The sequence below is a fragment of the Chiloscyllium plagiosum genome, chromosome 30 (genome assembly GCF_004010195.1).
Source record: "Chiloscyllium plagiosum isolate BGI_BamShark_2017 chromosome 30, ASM401019v2, whole genome shotgun sequence".
NCBI lineage: Eukaryota > Metazoa > Chordata > Chondrichthyes > Orectolobiformes > Hemiscylliidae > Chiloscyllium > Chiloscyllium plagiosum.
This window is the reverse complement of record NC_057739.1, coordinates 21,976,300-21,997,491: the sequence shown is the minus strand read 5'-3', so window position 1 is coordinate 21,997,491 and position 21,192 is coordinate 21,976,300. Positions and strand designations below refer to the sequence as shown.

Here is a 21,192-nt window from a genome sequence, read left to right as displayed (position 1 = left end):
TAGCATGATTCAGGAGCCTGCAAAGAGACAAAATGCAAAGTGATGCATTGTTGCAATTATTTATTGTTAAGGGCATCGAAATATTATGAATCGATTACATTTGGCATTTCATTGAAAGTGAATACCGGACACTCCCGAATCAGCAGTAGAATTGTTACTAATTTTTAAGACTATGTGACTGCAAGGTTAGACATGTGAAATTTGTGGATAAAATAGTTCCTTTTGCCTTCCATCTTGTGTGACGATGGTTTCCACCTTGCTGGTCAACCTTGCATTAAGCTTCACCTGGTCTGGTTATGATAACTGGGTGTATCCCACAGGGTTGACCATTGCTTCCATTTCCCATGTCGGGCACTATGATTACAGATGCCTTTAACCTGTGCAGTGCAGGTACCTGATTAGTGCAATTGCCCTGTCAAGGGCCTCACACAATCACAGATAAAGCTACGTGTTCAAGCAGAGAAAAATTCTCTCTGGGGTATAGTGGCGGCCATTTTACATTTGCATTGTGTACATGAGATCTAATGTATGAGGTCTAATATAAGATAATCAGAGGGTTTGATAGGATGGACAGTGAGAGCCTTTTTCCTTGGATGGTGATGGTTAGCACGAGGGGACAAAGCTTTAAATTGAGGGATGATAAATGTAGGATAGATGTCAGAGATAGGTTTTTTATTCAGAGAGTAGTAAGGGTGTGGAATGCCTTGCCTGCAACTGTAGTAGATACGCCAACTTTAATGGCATTTAAATGGTCATTGGATAAACATAGATGAAAATGGAATAGTGTAGGATGATGTGCTTCAGATTGGTTCCACAGGTCAGCGTGACATCGAGGATCGAGGGGCCTGTACTGCGCTGTAATGTTCTACGTTCTATGTTCTATGTTCAACATGAGATACTGTCCTTGACACACTATGCTGGGACCCCCAACCGATGACATTTCCCTGGACTGACTAAGGACTACTCCCCATCGACTTTGAGACATAGCTGTTAACTTGCTGAATATATAGTGTGTTTGTCGGAACTTGGTGCAAGTGTGCCAGTGATGTAACACAGTGGTGTGCAGCAGCATGTGCACCTGTCTGACTGATTGCACATTGCCTCACTGTGTGTGCCTGTGAGAAAACACAACTCAAGACACAATACTGTGAGACTGTAAGTTCTGAATAGGGTGACAAGGCAAGGCGAGGCAAGGCGGAGATGCTGTGAGCATTCAAATAATCGCAAAGCGAGTGTTAAGAAAACAAGCAAAGTGAACCCTGCTCCCATCATGAGATGAGTACCTTTACCTGTGAGCAAGCTGATCTGGGAGCTGCATTCCAATGAAAGGTGTGCTATTATTGGAATCTGTCATCATAAAATCTTTTTAATCTTATGTATTTCACAGCATGTGAATACAAAACAGGATACCACGCCAACATCGGCAACTTGCAGATAAAAAGCAACACTATTGTCATGACTCTGACAGGGCACCCCATACAAAAAATATTGGACACTAATAAGCATTTACAGACAAATTATGGCAGGTGCTTGAAAGCATTCGTCAAGAAATAGATTTTGCAGATGTTTATATAAATTGGGAGAAATGCTGTAAGGTGCAGTGAGAGAGAGAGATTGCTGGAGCAGAGTCAAGGTAACTGTTCCACCACCAAAGATGGAACAGAATCAGTGGACCAGGCAAAGGAAGGATTTCTGCTGGCAAGCAGATGTCAGGAGTTTGCAGAGATAGGAGGGGGAGAAGCTAGAGGTGAATTTGTATACAATGACAATGAGGATAATTTAATGTTAGTGTAAAAAAGGGAGATCACTTGCATGTTACACATCTCCATGGACAGGGATATTGGGAGATGTCTATAATGTGATTATATATTGCTCTTTTACCATATGATCACCAACAGCTAAATACTTCGTCAAGAATTTTGAAAACAATGTGATGACAGTAGAGCTATAATTTGGAACAGGGATTTGATTTGATTTAATATTGTCACATGTACCGAGATACAGTGAAAATTCTGTGGACAGGAGCAATAAGGAAACAACACCATGTGCATGATCGGATTTGGCTGCATATTGCAGTTTTTTGAAAGGGTAGATCACCAGAAACTGGAAAGAACACTGAAGAAGTCCGGTTTTGAGGTGGCAAGAATGTAAACAAGTGTTTGAGTAATGTTGTTCTAAACAAAGACCAGATAGGCAAAGCAGCAAAACAGCTTTTTAAAGCATGACAATTTAAAACCACAATACGGAGGAACCTCAATTATCCAGCATTCGATTATCCAAATATTGGATTTTCCAGCAAGATCGCAAGGTCCTGATGCTCGGCTAAACTATATTATCCGGTGTTTGATTATCCGGAATTCCATTAACCAAAAAAAACCCTGCGCCCGTATCCTTCCGATAATTGAGTTTCTTCTGTAATTCACTTTAATGTTTTGCCACTATAAAAAGTTACAATGAGAATATTCTATCAGTATTTAGATTTCCAACAGACACCAGGAGATGTGTGTTCTATCTGTTTCTGAGGTGGATGTGAAGGAAAGTGGAACGCATGATGTCATGAACTCAGGGTTATGGGCAAACATCTGGAGTTCGGCACGAAGTCAAAATACTCAGAATGCATAGACACAATGGGCTGAATGGTCTCCTTCTGCACTGTAACAATTCTGTGATTATTTTTCACCCCGTATGAAAGTAATGGTTCAAGAAAATTGAGCTGTTTTCCTATCAGCAGTGTACGGGTATACCAAGTTGAGTCATGTGGAAAATTTGAACCATGTCTTTATAATTCCATTGTTCCTTTCCTTAGTGAATTAATAACAATGAATTAGACAAAGAAGGAAGAAAAAGTTAGCAGATACCCAAATCACCTGAATATTTGAAACGAGCTGCACTGGCTAACTTAAATAGAAATATTTTCAGAAGCATTTCATCCCTCTTTTAGTGGTTTCTGCATGTGTAGCTGATGAGATTACATTTGTGAATATAGATAGTTAATACAGGTGTAGGGTCAGTTAATTATGTAGAAGTTGATTTGAAATGAAATTGCCTGTTGCAGTGTGACATCTGTTTCAGCTACAAGTGAATAGAGATGATGAATGTGCTTGATAATGTACATTGCAAACTTTCTTTATTCAGTTTACAAAGGTCAATACACAGGGAAAACAATCAAAAATGAATATGTTACAACAATCTCCTCCTGAGAATGGAAGAGTTTTCCTTTGGGGTTAGTATGTTAATATGATTAAACAACAAACTGAAGTACACTGTACATATATCAGGCCACTGAATAACATTTTCTGAAGGTTTCTGTCGATGTCTAATAATTGTGTAGCATTCTATCTTCAAGTCTGCACTATTTTAAGGCCAAGAGACTGAACATCCTGAATGTACCTGGCTTCAGCCTGTGTAATAGGCTGGTGGGCTTTGCATCAATGCTTGTTTTTTGATTGACACCCTTCTATCAGTGTAAGTCTGTGCAGTAAATTCAAGTGCTCTAAACCAATTTTTCCCTGCCTTAGAAAGGAACAACTCCAAGGTTTATCCCATATTGGATGCTATGTGACAACTACTGCAGAGCTGTGCAAATCCTAATTGCAACTCCCAGTGAAGAGTTAGAGACACTGGGAGAATGAAATGAAAGCAAAGGTTATACCAATGAGAAGGTGTTGGTGAATGGTAATGTCACTGGGTGAGCAATGAAAAAGCTTGGGCCAATGTGGTGGGAACAAGGATTTGAATTTTACTGTGTGGCAGATGGTGAAAATTGAATCAATGATAATCATAATTTTAAAAAAAGATAATCTGATAGAAACCTGTCAATTGTCATAAAAATTCCATCTAGTTCACTCATGTCCTTTAGGGAAGGAGAACCTGCCATCCTTATCCAGTCTGGCCTACATGTGACTCCAGACCCACAGCAATGTGGTTGACTCAATACTGCCCTCTGAGCAAACATAGATAGGCCATACATGCTGACTTAGCCAAATATGCCAACGCCCCATGGAATAAAAAACTACGGAAGGTGTATATATAGTTTTTCCATTTGGCAATTGCTTCATGCTTAAAGAAACCAGTTGTATCAAAATTATTCCCTCCATACAGCAGTGCTTACTTTAGAATAGTTTGCTAATGGCTAAATTATCTTTCTGGAATAATGTCCTACCTATATGATACTCAACTACAATGATCACCAAATTTTCATTTAGTTTTATTTGGAGTGTATGGATGATTAACTTTAATGTATGGCACCTGTAAAATGTTGCAACTGAAAGAGGTGACCTGTTTTGCGGGCTGTATAGGAACTACCTAGCTTACTGTGAATATTGATTATAATATACTTTGTGGTTAAGTTAGTAAGTTTGCAAAAGACACCAAAATTGATGGTATAGTGGACTGTGAAGGTTATCTAAGATTATAAGGAGATCTTGATAAATTGGGTCGATGGGCTGAGGAATAGCAGATGAAGTTTAATTTGGATAAATATGAGGTATTGAATTTTGTAAATCAAACAAAAATAGACTTATACAATTAATGGTAGAGCACTGGGTAGTGGAATAGAAAGACCTAGAGGTTCAGGTACAAAGTATTTTGAATTTTGCATCACAGGTAGACAGGGTGGTAAAGAACAGACAAGATTAGAATGGTGCTAGAAGAGCACAGCAGGCCAGGCAGCATCAGAGGAGCAGGAAAATAGATGTTTCGGGCAGGAGCCATTCCTCAGGAATGAGGCTAGGAGCCACGGGGGTGGAGAGATAAATGGGAGTGGGGTGGGGCTGGGGAGAAGGTAGCTGAGAGTGCAATAGGTGGATGGAGGTGGGGGTAAAGGTGATAGGTCAGAGGGGAGGGTGGAGCTGATAGGTGGGAAGGGAGATTGCCAAGTAGGACAGGGCATGAGGATGGTGCTGAGCTGGAAGGTTGGAACTGGGGTAAGGTGCGGGGACTGGAAATGAGAAAACTGGTGAAGTCCTCATTGATGCCCTGGGGTTGAAGTGTTCTGAGGCGGAAAATGAGGCATTCTTCCTCCAGGCGTCGGGTGGTGAGGGAGCGGCGGTGAAGGAGGCCCAGGACCTGCATGTCTTCGGCAGAGTGGGAGGGGGAGTTGAAATGTTTGGCCATGGAGCGGTGGGGTTGATTGATGCGGGTGCCCCAGAGATGTTCCCTAAAATGCACTGCGAGAAGGCGTCCATTCTCCCCAATGTAAAGGAGACCGCATTGGGATATAATAAATGACATTTGTGGAAGTGCAGGTGAAACTTTTGATGGATGTGGAAGGCTCCTTTGGGGCCTTGGATGGAGGTGAGGGGTGAGGGGAGAGGGGTGGGCGCAGGTTTTGCAATTCCTGCGGTGGCAGGGGAAGGTGCCAGGACGGGAGGTGGGTTGTTGGGGGGCGTGGACCTGACCAGGTAGTCACGGAGGGAATGGTCTTTTTGGAAAGTGGATGGGGTGGGGAGGGAAATATATCCCTGGTGTTGGGGTCCATTTATAGATGGCAGAAATGTCATTGGATGATGTGGTTTATGCGAAGGTTGGTAGGATGGAAGGTGAGGACCGGGGCGTTCTGTCCTTATTGCGGTTGGAGGGGTGGGTTTTGAGGGCGGAGGTGCTGGATGTGGATGAGATGCATTGGAGGGCATCTTCAACCACATGGGAAGGGAAATTACAGTCTTTAAAGAAGGAGGCCATGTGGTGCGGTCTGTGGTGGAACTAGTCCTCCTGGAAGCAGATACGTGGAGGCGGAGGAACTGGGAATACGGGATGGCATTTTTGCAGGAGGTAGGGTGGGAAGAGGTATAATCCAGGTAGCTGTGGGAGTTGGTGGGTTTGTAAAAAATGTCAGTATTGAGATGGCCGTCATTGATGGAGATGGAGAGGTCCAGGAAGGGGAGGGAGGTATCAGAGATGGGTCAGGTGAATTTAAGGTCGGGGTGGAATTTGTTGGTGAAGTTGATGAACTGTTCAACCTCCTCGTTGGAGAACAAGGTGGCGCCGATGCAGTCATCAATGTAGCAGAGGAAGAGGTGGGGAGTGGTGCCGGTATAACTATGGAAGATGGACTTTTCTACGTTGCCAACAAAGAGACAGGCATAGCTACCCCTTTCATCTGGAGGATGTGGGAGGATTTGAAGGAGAAATTGTTAAGGGTGAAGACCAGTTTAGCCAAAGAATGAGAGTGTCAGTGGAACGGTACTGGTGGGAATGTCGGGAGAGGAAGAAATGGAGGGCTTGGAGGCCCTGGTCATGGTGGATGGAGGTGTAGAGGGATTGGCTGTCAATGGTGAAGATGAAGCATTGGGGGCCAGGGAAACGGAAGTCTTGGAGGAGGTGGGGGGGGCATGGGTGGTGTCCCGAATGTATGTGGGGATTTCCTGACACAGGGGGGATAGGACAGTATCAAAGTAGGTGGAAATGAGTTCGGTGGGGCAGGAGCAGGCTGAGACAATAGGTCGCCGGGGTGGTCAGGCTTGTGGATCTTGGGAAGGAGATAGAATCGGGCAGTGTGGGGCACCCAAACTATGAGGTTGGAATGCAAATAGCACGCTTGCCTTCATTGCTCAGACCTTTGAGTATAGGAGTTGGAATGTCATTTTGAGGCTATACAGGATGTTGGTGAGGTCTCTTTTGCAGTACTGTGTACAGTTCTAGTCATCCTGTTATAGGAGGGATATTATTAAACTGGAGAAGGTTCAGAAAAGATTTATTAGGATGTTACTGGGAATGGAGGGTTTGTGATATAAAAATAGACTGGAAAGATTGGGACTTTTTTCACCTGAAAATAGGCAGTTGAGAGGTGACCTTATTGATGTTTATAAAATCATGAGGGGTATAGATAAGGTGAATGATAAGGGTCTTTTCCCTATAGGGTGGGAAGTTCAAAATTTTAAGGTGAGAGGGTAAAGATTTAAAAAGGACATGAGAGGCAACTTTTTTTACACAGGAAGTGGTTCATGTTTGGAATGAGCTGCCAGAGAAAGAGGTAGATGCAGGTACAGTTACAACATTTAAAATATATCTAGTTAAGTTTATGAATAGGAAAGATTTTGAGGTATTATGGGCCAAGTACAGGTAGGTGGGACTAGCTTAATTTGGGAACATAGCAGGTGTGGACTAGGTGGACCAAAGGGTCGGTTTCCATGCTGTATGACTAGGACTCCCTGACTCTATGACTCATTATGTCAATCACTTATAATGTATCTTTGTTGAAGATTTTATGTTATATTATTTACTTAGTATCTCTACAGGATCTAAAGGATCTTTTATAGTCATATAACATGAGTCGAATACTCTTCCCATATTTGTGCTTTTAGCTTTAATTGCATCAGTTAGAGGGTCAGAGAGCACAAGCTCAGGAAATGTGTCATCCTGGAAACTCTGTTCACATGTATTAGTCACACCTTGTGATTGTGGAACTTAAAAGCATTGTTACCTCATTATAACCATAAAAAGGTGAAGCTAAGCACATCTTTCCTTAGTTTGTTTCAGTACAAACCAGCTCGACACATTCTTTTTCCATTAAGTCGTTTAGAAAGGAAGCAATTTTATCACAAAAATGTGTATATCTTAAAGATGATGAGAAACAAAATGAAAAAGTTGTGTTTATAACAATCAACAATTGATCATCAAGAGTGAAATTGCTTTGAAACAAATTGAGTGTTCCTCATTTTCAAGTTGTTAAAATATTCTTATTTCCAACAACCTTATTTTTTCATGTAGTTTTTAAGATATTTTACATTTCAAGATGAACTCATAACTCCTCTAATGGTTTCTTTTCCTGTACCTGCATATTCCTGACCTTCTGGCTCCTAAGTGGTCTCCATCTAGCTGCTATCTCTCCACATGAATGTCAATGACTCCAAGGTATAAACATCTGCAACAATGCTTAACTCACCTGTTCCTGGCATTTCTGCAATAAGTTATGGATTGAACGTCAGTTGAACAAAATCATTATTTCTTGACTCCCAACTGAAACTTCATACTGATCTCCTAAATCCTTTCTTTAATGACTGCACAAAGTAAACCAAAAATTGTACAATTTGAATGACTTGTTTGAATGGGAGTTAACTTTCAAACCACAAATCCTAACCCTTATTAACGTCACCTGTTTCCAATTCCATAACATTACTCCCTCCAGGTCCAACGCCAGTTCCTCATCTCCAAGTTCAATTCTTCCAATATTCTCCATCCTATGCAAGCTGTAGTTTGTTCAAAACTCTGCTGCCTGTGCTGTCATACAATTTAAAAGTACACCTTAAAACGGTTTGACTGAACTCCAATTATTCATTTTGGCCCAATGTAAAGTTTCAAAATATTTGATAATTTATACATTTACCTGTAAGTTCATCCCACACATTTGAAACCTTCACTGTGAAAATTAAATATGTTCAAATACAGAGAAATTCTCTTCTTTACTGACACTTAGAAATACCTGAGCTATGTAAGAGGCTAATAGACACTACTCAAAAGGTTGTGGCTCTTTGGAATTCTTGATGTCAGAGTGCCATCAATGCTCAATTGTTACTAAATCTAAGACCAAGGTCAATTGATTTTTTTGTATTAAGGAAGTTAGGAGCTGTGGGGTGATGTGGGAAGGAAAAGTTAAAGTTGAATCATGGCTATGTTTTTGTTGAATGGTGGTGCAGGCTTATAGGGTCAGATGGCTTATAAACACTTTTATCTCTAATGTACTTAAAAGGTGGATAGGAAAAAATAGTCTCTCATTTCCTCAGTTAAATCAACAGACAAAGACCAAGATGGCAGTGGGAACAAATGCTTATAAGTGATCAATGCCAGCAGTCTGACACGCAAAGACTTGGATACAGTTTAAAATAAGTTAAATGGTCTCATGAATAGTCACTTTCAGTGAATGGATTCTTCATATTATCATCCCCTACCACATGGACCACTGGCCTCACGCTCTGTTCACTTCATGAGGGAGGTGAGTAATGGAAATATCACAATTAATCAAGAGGCTCAAGATAACAGTCTGTCTTTGGGGATATTGGTTCAAATCTCATCATGGCAACTCTTGGTATTTAAATTAAAATGATTAATACCTGGAATTTGGGGTTTGATTAGCTCAGTTGGCCAGATGGTTGGTTTGCAATACAGAGTGAAGCTAACAGTGTGGGTTCAATTCTCACACTGGCTGAGGTTACCATGAAGGTCCTGTCTTCTCAAGCTTGCCCCTCATCTGACTTAAGGTGACCCTTAGGTTAAACTCACCACTAGTTGTCTCTCTCTCTCTCCCTCTCTCTCTAATGAGAGAGCACCTGTCTGGGATTATGGTGACTTTACATTACCCTTTCCTATGGAAAAATCTAAAATTGGAAATTAATGGTCCTACTCTGAGCCAAGAGGCATGGGGTCAAATCCTACCTACTCAAGAGGAGTGTCGTAACATCTCTAAAGATGTTGATTAGAAAAATTTAAAAGCTGGAATTGAAAAGCTAGTCTCAGAAATGGTGACTATGATAGCTGTCATCAATTGTTCTGAAAACCCACATTGTTCACTAATGTCCTCGAAGGGACAAGGTCCGTTTACTTTATCTGCTCTGGTCTACATGTCACTCCATGATCCACAGCAATGTGTTTGACTCTTGACTGCCCTCTGAAAAGTCCTAGCAATCCATTCAGTTCAAGATAAAGTGGTGATAGGCAACAAATGTTCTTGCCAACAATGTTCAAATAGCACCAAAAAACACTAATCTTCACTTCCTTCTGCCTTTGCCATACCTGCATCGTTGGAGCCATACACCCATATCTCACAGCCTGGCCAGGAACACCACCCAAACACATTATAGTCACTGACACATTCCCTTCTCTTTTGCAGGACAAGATACTACAATAGGTGGCAGGAGCAAACTGAAATGGGGAAGGCAAACGGAATGTTGGCTTTGCTACAAAGTGACTGAAATGTAACATTGTGCTACTATCATACAGGACATTCTTGGAAAGGCCACACCTAGATTGTCGTGTGCTGTTTTGGTCTCCTCATCGAATGAGGGGCACATTTACCCAGGAGAGAATGTAACAAAGGTTCATTAGGCAGGTCCCTGAAATGAAATCATATGCAATTGTCCTGTGCAGAAGATTGAGTAGATCAAGCCTGGATTCCCTGGAAACTTGCAATTGCTGAAGTATAATTCAGCCAACATCTTAGGCTACAGTGTAAGTTCAGACAGAGGTCACCTGATCACTTTCTGGTGAAAGGTAATCTGTCTGAAAAATTTAATCTGTTTCTCCATGGGTGGAGCCTGAGATAGAATATTGGCAACATTTTCTATTTTGATTTCAAAATTCCAGTTAATCTACTAATCTTTAATGTCGTCGTGAAATCTCAGCTTTCTCAGATTGTTGCCAACATGGCTGTTGATATAATGCCTTAAAGGGGTCTCCAGGCTCTCATAGCGATTGAGGTAGCTGAAGACCTCCCTAACACATCTCAGGGCACTAGCAAAGGTAGTGAGGAGGATGAACCCTTGCTCAGTCTCCTGTCCTAGAATGACAACTACCACCCACACTAAATCCAAATCTCAAAAATCTGGAGCTGATTAAGGGCAAGCTGCAAGGTCATCTGCAGTTTAATTTACTAACAGTTGACAGCTCTTCATCTACCCTGCTGCGGCCACAATGATAACACCACTGATGAGAAACAGCTCAGGCACCACCTGCAAGCTGGACACTGAACGAGTGCAGCAGAGTGATTAGTTTAGTATTGTGCGGAACATTGGAATTTTGTTGGATAAAGACAGCTGAATGGTTTCTTCCTGGTCACTTTTATTTCAAGATTGTGGTCAAGAAGATGCAATAATGATCTGAGGGAAGTTAAGGTGTGGAACTGCTGAACAGTTGGAGCCTGATGTTTTATTCTCAGGAACCACTGATTTTCTTATTGAACTAAGGTGATGATAGTCAGTCAGACTTTGGACAATGAAAAAGACCAACATGACTGGGGACATCATCTCCCTGTTCAGTGAGAAAACAAGCAAATTCTTTCTCCTGGATAGAGTATGGGACAAGCAAACAACTGAATGTTGACTAACTTGTCTGTTACAGTTTGGAAGGATCAGCATGCAAAGAAATTCATGACCATGTTCACCTTCACAATCACTGACAGTCCTGTCCTTGCCCTGCCCTGAAGCTGTAGATGTGACTCCAAGAGGCAGGATTGAATTGCAATCACCAAATACACTAGTTCTGCTGAGATGGAGACAGAAGATGCGCTCCTAGAAAATCCGACATGGCAAAGGCCTCTGCTGAGAGCTCTCTGCCCGTCTGCCCACCGCTGACAACTTTGCTACCTCTGCTCCAACTGCCTGGGTTATTCCAGCCCCAGGGGCCTGGCAACTATAGAACCCGACCCTTCTCCATGAGCAGCAGCTCTCCTTGTCAATTTTACCAAATCTATAAAACACTGGACCCCCTTCCCCAAACTCAGACAGAACTTACAGAATTTAATTAACAACAAACATGCAAGAATGTGATGATCTTTTTAAATAGTGCTGGTGGGAGCCAGATACAGTGTGGAAGGTGTATATGTGTAAGACGTTATTAACTAAAGCATTGAGGTTAAAAAAAAAAGACAGGTTTGGACACAGAGTTGATTCTGCATACTTCAAGTAAGAAACATGAAGAGCAGTGCAGGAATCATTTTCTACTAAGGTCGGCACATTTATATACTCAGGATGTAACATCTGCATAGATTCACTGGCTAATTATTCTACTTATATGGGAACAGTTTGAATAAATACTTTAAAACTCGATTTTTGCGATTATTGTGCATTTCTTTTTTGTTATTGTTTACTTGCTAATGAATGAGCTACGTACCTGAACTTAATTTCTATTCATAATTTTCTGTGTAGACAATACATTTCAAAGTGACTGGCTTTACCATGTTGGATTTTGAGGCCATTGTCTTCTAACTGTTTTGCTGTCTTTTCTGACTGTGAGCTTGTGGCAGTTTTTTGCCTATGTGGCAAAAAATGATTGTACTTTGCTTCATATACGTCAACATCCTGCCAGCTATGCAGACATTCTTTAGTCACTGGTGAACTTAAGCTTTTCTATGGGTAACAAGTATGCCTTTTATATGATGGGAAAATTGCTGTGCATTTAGTAGTTAGGGTGGCATGATGAGGTAGCAGCATACGTAGTTTGGTACTGAGCTAATTGTTGGTGCAGCTATCTGCATTTAAATAGTCAGCATGGGTTGCAAGGAGTCTTGTAGTTAAAATGTTAATTAAATTTCACTGTTGTTATGGCCATCGTGACCCTTTTCATGAAAGAAAATCCCTCAGTTTCTTCTTTCACAAGGGGATGTAACTCCTCTGGCATGTGGTACAGGTTGCCAACATTTCCAACTGTATTCCATAATAGCTGTATAATAAATGCACATTAAGGATTCAAATTGGAATAAATAATTATTGTTAACTTACATAGGCTTTTTGAAGATTTTGGTGGAAGGTTTAAATTGTACTCCTGTGCTTCCTATTTAAAAATATCAGAAAATATCAATGGCATTTACCAAAATAGATGGATTTTCACCTTTTACAGACAGCCTGTCAGAGCATTTTGTTTGGCCCTCATCTTCAATGACTTTGTGGACATAATTAAGAACAGCGCAGTTCTTACAGTTCAAGTATTTTTCAGAATGGAGGTCAGTGATCAGCAGCGTGCTGCAAGGATCAGTACTGGGTCTGCTGCTTTTCATCATTTACATAAATGATTTGGATGCGAATTATTAAGTTTGCAGATGACACCAAAATTGGAGGTGTAGTGGACAGCAAAGAAGATTACCTCAGAGTACAACAGGACCTTAGACAGATGGGCCAATGGGCCGAGAAGTGGCAGATGGAGTTTAATTTAGATCAATGAGAGGCACTGCGTTTTGGCAAGGCAAATCAGGACAGGACTTATACGCTTAATGGCAAGGTCCTGAGGAGTGATATCAAACAGAGAGACCTTGGGTGCAAGTTCATAGTTCCTTGAAAGGGAATTGCAGGTACACAGGGTAGTGAATGTGGTATTTAGTACCCTTGCCTTTGTTGATCAGTGCATCCAGTGTAGTAGTTGGGAGGTCAAGTTGCGGCCATACAGGACATTGGTTAGGCTGCTTATGGAATACTGCACTCAAGTCTGGTCTCCTTGCTATAGAAAAGATGTTGTGAAACTTGAAAGGATTCAGTAAAGGCCTACAAGGATGATAGAGGGAGAGGCTGGAGCATTGGAGGCTGTAGGTTGACCTTAAGGTTAGAAAATCTTGAGGGGCATGGAAAGGGTGATTAGTCAAGATCTTTTCCCCAAAATAGGGTAGTCCAGAACTAGAGGGCATAGGTTTAAAGTGAGAGGGGAAAAATTTAAAAGCACTTAAGGGGCATCTTTTTCAAAGGGTGGTGAGTGTATGGAATGAGTTGCTAGAGGAAGTGGTGGAGGCTGGTACAATTACAACATAAAAAGGGGTCTGGGTGCGTACATGAGTAGGACGGGTGTGGAGGGATATGGGCCATGTGCAAGTAAATGGGACTAGATTTATTTAGGATATTTGGTCAGAATGGATGAGTTGGATCGAAGGGTCTGTTTCCATGCTACACATGTCTACGACTCTACATAAAGTGGTTCATTCGATCTAAATGTAAAACATCAGTGGAAATACTGGACAGATGATTTGTCTATATCTCTCGAGAAGATTTGAGCACACGAAAAGTGACTTTGACAGCAGTAAGGCATGCAAGGTGCTTGAATAAAGGTAAAATATTGTGGATGTTGGAGATCTGCAGGTCTGGCAGCATCCGTGGGAGAAAAAACAGTGTTTTTATTTAGAATCTAACATTACTGTTCTTTGAGATTGGCTGAATTTCTCCAGCACTTTATTTTTATCTCAAGGTGCTTCAGAGAAGTCTTTACATCTTTAAATTGACCCTACACAAGGATATGTTAGGACAGGCGAGCTGAAGTTTGGTGAAACAGTTAGGTTTTAAGGAGTACCTTTAAAACAGAAACAATAGAATTTAGGAAGACAATTCTGGAGCTTAGTGTCCAAAGAGCTGAAAGCAAGACAACTAATAGAAGAGTGGTCAAAATCAGTCATTTGCAAAAGGCCTGAACTGGAAGAGTATAGAGATTTCAGAGGCCAGCGTAGTTGGAAGAGGTTACCGAGAAAGGGAAGGATTACTCCATTGAGGGATTTGAAAAAAAGCAAGAGAATTATTGTGGTTCTGTTCGCCGAGCTGGGAATGTGTGTTGCAGACATTTCGTCCCCTGTCTAGGTGACATCCTCAGTACTTGGGAGCCTCCTGTGAAGCGCTTCTGTGATGTTTGTATCCACTATAAATGCCGGAGGAAACATTACAGAAGTGCTTCACAGGAGGCTCCCAAGCACTGAGGATGTCACCTAGACAGGGGACGAAACGTCTGCAACACAAATTCCCAGCTCGGCGAACAGAACCACAACAACAAGCACCCAAGCTATAAATCTTCTCCCAAACTTTGAGTAAGAGAATTCTAAAATCGAGTAATTGCTGAACAAGCAGCTGATGCAGATCAGCAAATACAATGGCAACGAGTGAACAGGTCTAGGTTTGGTTCGAGTATGGGCGTGTTTTAAGCAGGTTTCTAGTTAGATAAGGGGTTGTTCAAACTAGGAGGGCTACCAGCATTGTATAGGAATTATCAAGTCTAGACATAACAGAGCCTTGGATTATGGTTTCACCATCAGAATTTTTCTGGATACTCTTTTGGTCCATTGTGCCTGTGCTGATGATCAAGCATCTACTAATTCTAATTCAATTTTCCAGCATTTAGCCTACAGCTTGGTATTCTATGATGCTTCAAGTGCTCAATATTTTTTAAATGTCTTGATGGTTCATGTCCTACCACCCTTTTGAACAGTGAGTTTCAAATATGCACAACCCTCTGGGTGAATTTTCTATCCCTTAGTCCCTTATAAACTTCCTGCTTCGTTCCTTTAAACTGTGACCCCTGGCTATTGACACATCTAAGAGGAAACGTTTCTTTCTATCAACGCCATTCCTAACTTTGCACATCTCAATCAGGTTTCCCCTCAGTCTTCTCTGCTCTAAGGAAAATAACTCCAGCCTATCTAGTCCTTCTTCATAGCTGAATCGCTCCAGCCCAGGAAACATCCTGATGAAGCTGCTCTGCACAATCACAACCTTCCTATAGCGTGATGACCAGAACTGCACACAATACTCCAGCTGTGACTGAACTAATACTCTAAATGGCTACATCATAACCTCCTTGCTCTTGTTTTAATGTCTCGAATAATAAAGGCAAGTATCCTTATCTATGCATCCAATGGCAGATGACCTGAGGCAAGGGTGAAGTCAGGCAGTGGTGCAGGCACAATATACCCAAACTTTGCGATGGAAATCAGAAGTGCAACTCAGGATTAATTAAGAAGCCTCTTGCAAAAAGTGTGCCCAGTCTCAGTCATTGGCAGGAAAAAGGATGGAGTTGATGACTATGGAACAAAGTTTATGGAGGGCACTGAATACTGTGACTTCTCAATAATTAAATTGGGAAAATTTCTGCATATCTAACACTGGATGTTTAAACAAGTAGCTTATCAAATCAAAGACAGTGGATAGGTCAAGAGGAAGCATTGGTGAGCTAGGGCTGGGTGTCTTCTGTATAAACTAATGTACTTTAGAGAAGGACACTAGCCTTTCCTCATGAAGCCTATGGTAGAATCCTGCCCTACGAAAACATGGTTGATTCTTAACTGCACTATGAAATGGCTAGCTCCATCAAATAGAAGGTGACTCACCAACATTCTCAAAAGAATAAAGGATGGATAAATAAACGCGCAGGGACACCCAAGGCCCATGATCTTTCCAAACATAAATTGCTGAGATACAACACATTATAAATGGGATAAATGTAGGTTTTTGTATCATGAGAACATTGTCTGATATAATGACTAGTGAACCAAGTGATATTAATTAATTGATTAATTTAGTCAGTAGAAATAAGACTCAGACATAAATGGGAATAAATTGAGAATGAATAACAATGCTTGTTAACAATTGTTTATTTACCATAAAAAGATCTTTTTTCTTCCTTTTTTGTTTTATGGAGAAACTGCACTGTAAACAATGAAAATTGACAAAAATACATTGTCCTTGAATTCCTTTACAAGCATCCAGACTAAACGAAACCATTCCCACTTTATCTCCCTTGTAACATTTGTAGCACTGAAGAGACAATTCATATTTACATGTTCATTAATCTACTGTCTCATATTAGGATTATTAAACTCAAAATTTGTAAGGAACTATATATACAGCTGGAAAATCCCCAGCTGCCTGCTGCCGGGGTATGTACAGTTAAAGTTAAACATTAACTGGAAATTAACTTTCAGATTTCAACATAATTTGTACAGACTCCAGGAAATATTACAATGACAATTAATGTAAGGTAAAGAGCATACCTTGAAATATTGCACTTCAACAAATGAAAGAAAAACAAGGAATATTACCTATTAGAAATGCATCAAGCATCTGGGTATACTAATAAATAGCTCAATCCTCATCAGCATATAACAAAGCTATTTCATACATTTCTGTTGCATGCACACTTGGTACCACCTAAGAACACAGGTTCATAAAAGAAAGTGGAAAGTGCCATGATATCATCAACAGAAATGCCTCTTCAAAGTAGTTTCTTCCAATATACTTGTCACAGTCTCAATTTTCACAAAGCTTGGAAGAGGCAGAATTTGCAAGCTCAGTCTTTGAGGATGGATAGGAACTCTCTGGTTCTTGAAAGCACAGCTTTTAATGGTGATCTGGTCCTTTATGATTGTCTTTGATCATAATTATTACTACACCCCACAAAAAGGGGCTCTTGATGCTGCTGTGGAAAGATACATTGCTCCAGAAAATGAAAGGTGGGTATTTTGGCACACTGGAAGTGTAAAGGTAACTGTTTCGCTGCCATGGTTCTGGAGGTCCTTATGCTGTTGTTACACAACAAATACATAAAAGGATGTACTCCAAAAACAACATACCAATCTCAGAGAGGAACTGAAATTCTTAGCAAAACCCTGCTGTAAAACAGTACCTGATTGTTTTCTTCCAAATTGTCCAAACCTGTTCATCTCACAAGCACCTAACTTCTGATACAGAGTTCTGATTCAGTCCACTTAAGTGGGTTTCAAAGTTGCTGAGATAAACAGCAATGATGATCCTCTCTTTCCAATGATGTAAACACAGCAATTAATTTGTCCCAAGTCCCTGTCAGGAAATTAGATGCATGCACCTATGATGCAGCACTTTGTTTCTTCTGATTTATCAAATCCAAGTATAGGTCTGATCTCAGGAATCGAGGATAAGAGTCCTTTTCCATTAAACCATATATCCTTTTTTGAGCAAGATCAAAGCAGGACCGTGACACTTTCTGAAGATTTTCCTTGGTGTGTTCTCTTGTATAGGAGTCCAAGTTAACCTTTAAAAGAAGTCCCAGAAAGTATTATTTTTAATATTCAACGCCCAAACATTTCACTGAAATGTATTCAGATTATTTGAAGCATATTTAATTAAAAATGCTGAAGAGCATTGCTTACCTCTTTACAGGATTGAATGGCAATATATTCTCCAAAAATCTTTTTGGCCTTTGAAGTCATTTTAGATTGTGACTTGGCTTTTTTGTAATCCTCACATGCCAACCAGAATTCAAGATTCTCTTCACTGAATTCAGTGCGTAAAAAGGCTCGAAAAGCTGCTAATCCATCTGCAAAACAAATTGGTGACACATGAAATATAGATTATGCATCAGACTAAACACAAGAACAAGGTAATAATATATGTGGCATGGTCTTTTCATTAGTACAAAGAAGAAAATTGGGCTTCAGGTTTTGTCTATTACCAATCATCTGTTTGACATTTTATTGTTGATAGGTTTATTGTATGATCATATATATGTAACAAAGATGATAAATATGGATATATCAATATATGTTGAATTAAGTTGCTTTATGTACAATTTATTTAAATTATTTGTTACACCCCAAACAATGGAACTTTCCTCATAATATTTTTAATAAACTGAAGTAGTTATGATGTATGAAAGTAGGAAAGAGGTACAAAATGTTAACACAAAATAACCACAAGTAAATTTTGAAACACAGGGCAGGCCAGAGAATCTAAGTACTACAAAAATAATTTATTTTCAGTTTATTCAAAATACTACCACTAATGATTATATCACAGTTTTATTTTTAGCATATTAGACGTGAATAAGTCCCTTATTAATAAACTTACATATTACTTCACATCTAATTAAATGTTTTTGAACTTAGAAATAATTACTTAAATGATTAACAGTCAATGTCAATATCTGTACAATATACAACTGAAAATATATAAGCAAGTGCTTACATTTGTGGATAAGAAGTTTGTCCAATGATTCTCCCCATTTTAGAGCTTCCTCTGATGAGGGTCTGCAGGCAAAGGTACAGCAGTTTGTTAATAAACACATTTCCAAAGCTTTTTAACTTATTTTAACAATTCAATTACAGCAAGTCTTCATCATCTGGTTGGCTCGTACTGAGGTGGTGTCTTCCTACCTCTAGCTAATTGATCAACACCTACATTATGACACATTATGCAAACTTACTTTTCAGCATAGTCAGTCATCACCTCATCTTTAAACGAACTCATGAGTTACCAATACTGCTCTAGATTTAGTTGGACCGATTCATCTCCAAAGGGATTTACAGTAACAGAAACCTTAGTTCACACAAATATGCGTGCTTATTTTTCCTTCTATCTTTCAAATCTGTGGCAATGTTGTAGGATTTTGTGCATCAGAGAGCATGACTACAACACTGTCTTGTTGGCATCTATAAGACAGCTAATAGATAAATAAATCTCTTGTGGAGGTTTGCAGGCAAATGCAGATTTTCCTAGGCATGTTTCCAGTACTCCTAACAAGATGTTGTCATGTGCAGAACCACATTTTCCTAGGTGGGCCACAGAGCTGCCTTTGTATATTCTATGTATAAGCTGTCTGCACATATTCAGCTTTCAGACAGCACACTCAATCTATTTCTCCAGCAAGGTTACTTTAACACACATTTAGTACTCACAAAGTCCAACACTGGATACTTAAACTCAAAAATATTAACAGTAAGGCTGAGTTATAATTCTTTCAATCAAGTGACTCAATAGGTTTCCTTCACTAGTGAAGTGATGCAGAATGATCACTGGGAAATAAATGTAATCATTATTCTTCATGTTTAACTTTGAAAAGTGCTTTAGCTTAGTAAAGTATAGCAACTGTGCATCACCATTATCGATTTACTATAAAGAACATTCTTTCACTTCATTATTTGGTCTTTGAAACGATGCATAAAACTGAAATTCAAAATGATTACATTTTACAAGCCTCAATAGTTTGACGAAAACAAAGTTAAGTTCAAATGAATAATCAAAGTTTGAGACCTACTTCACAGTTTTAATGACTTTATCGAGTTTTGCAGCATTGCTGCCTCCACCAGATTCATTCCGTCGACGTAGAAATCCCAAGCGGTTTTTCATATCTTTGGCCCTATTGGAAAAGAGAATAAAAACACAGGTAAGTTCTAAGCAGCTATTGAAAAATGTTTATTTGAAAATTATATATTCTTGACTGAGTAATTAAGTACAAAAAATATTTATTAGATTGAATACACTGCCCAAAGAAACATGCATGATTGCTGAAATAAAACATTCTCATTTACTAATAGTAAAAAAAATTTGTATTCCTGAAATCTTATGCAATAATCTGCTGGAGCTTGTACACCAATGATAAGACAAACATTTTAATACATACATATTTGCTTCTTTCCTCTATCTTCTAAAATTAACTAAGTTCATACTCAACTTACTCTTTCATGGTGTGCCGTCGATGCAAGCCCCCACCAGGACTTGTACGCTGAAGCAAACTCAAAAGCATTTCTGAATGAAACTCATGTGGTAGTGGTTTTGACAGATCTCTGAAAAATGGCATCTTTCAGAGTCGACTTGTTCAGATTAGTTTTGAAAATATTTTCCCTTCCCTTAACTGCATTTGATTTGCGATGGCTTCATTAACAAGTAATAATAGCAATCTGAACAGTCTCCTGAATATTACAGCAAGTTCTATTTTGTTCCTATAGTTTCAGGATCTTCAGACAAACTTGTGACCCATAAAAATCTAACCTTTACAATCCCCCGGCCTGCAGAGGAACTAGCATCTGGACTGTGCAGTGAGCAGCATGAATTCCTGTTATACACTGAAGTTGCTGTCTGGTTCATGGTATTTGCATTCAGGAAGTGGGAGTGACTACCCTGTATGCCCACGTTTTTGAAAGGAGAATCGAGTTGACTCAGAGTTGTGTCAGTGTCTGCCTGCCTACTTCTGGTGAATAAAGCACACTAACAACTGAAATGTTAAAACAGGAAACAAATGGTGCCTATTTATCTACTCCTTTAACTGGTTACTATAGCAACAAATCAAATGGCTTTTTTGGCGGGAGGTTAGCAAATCAATTGCAAAACCTGCCTGTATTGTTCAAGCAAAAAAAAGATCATTTTCAAAATTCTTTTGACTATAAATTCTGTTGACAATTTACAAAATTGCGAACTATAGGTACAAGAACAGAACTCTTTGATTTTTTTTCTGTTTCTTGAGCAAATAAATGAAAGAAAATGATTTTTGAAGGGAAGGTTTAAAAGAATGGTAAAATAGAATCAAAGAGCATCACCTTCTGAAAACTTATTTGGGCAAAGATGACAGAATGTGCTGAACTGATGAATGAATTAAACAGCTTATGAATAAAGTTATCTGATAATATGGAAAATCTTCTGATAATCCTTTAACTTTTTTTTAACCAATTAATGCTTTTGGTAAAACAAACCATATTTTTTTTTGCTATGTTGTTGAGAAAGATTCAATTTTCCTTATGTGGATAATGTAGCATTACTACCTGATAGATCACAGCATTGTACTGTATTTTAATGCTTATTATACTATAGTTGGTGGTGTGTGTGGCAACAAATGAAAGCGTTGGTGCTATAATTCCAGTTGCACAGAAAATTTTCTAAAAACTGACAGGACATCCAACACACATTTCTTGATGTGCTGCTTTCTCCATTTTTATGAACAGTATTTCTTTAACAACATTTTGTTTGTATTCAATATGGCCCAGTAAAGCAT

At 39.5% G+C, this 21,192-nt stretch overlaps 1 protein-coding gene across 15 annotated transcripts in view; it reads right to left on the bottom strand.

Moving 5' to 3' along the window:
- Positions 1–16,029: 16,029 nt before the first annotated feature.
- Positions 16,030–21,192, bottom strand: part of rgs3a (regulator of G protein signaling 3a) — a 298,899-nt gene continuing 293,736 nt past the window's right edge. For 13 of the 15 annotated variants that reach the window (XM_043720033.1, XM_043720036.1, XM_043720034.1 and 10 more), the window contains 4 exons: positions 19,462–19,563; positions 18,393–18,454; positions 17,579–17,745; positions 16,030–17,460 (listed from right to left, as the gene is read on the bottom strand). In XM_043720033.1, the coding sequence (XP_043575968.1) occupies positions 17,275–17,460; positions 17,579–17,745; positions 18,393–18,454; positions 19,462–19,563 (517 nt within the window). In that variant the 3' untranslated portion in view covers positions 16,030–17,274. Of the gene's footprint in view, positions 17,461–17,578; positions 17,746–18,392; positions 18,455–19,461; positions 19,564–19,882; positions 20,656–21,192 lie in introns of those variants that run through there. The other 2 variants (XM_043720049.1, XM_043720040.1) reach the window with 2 other exon arrangements.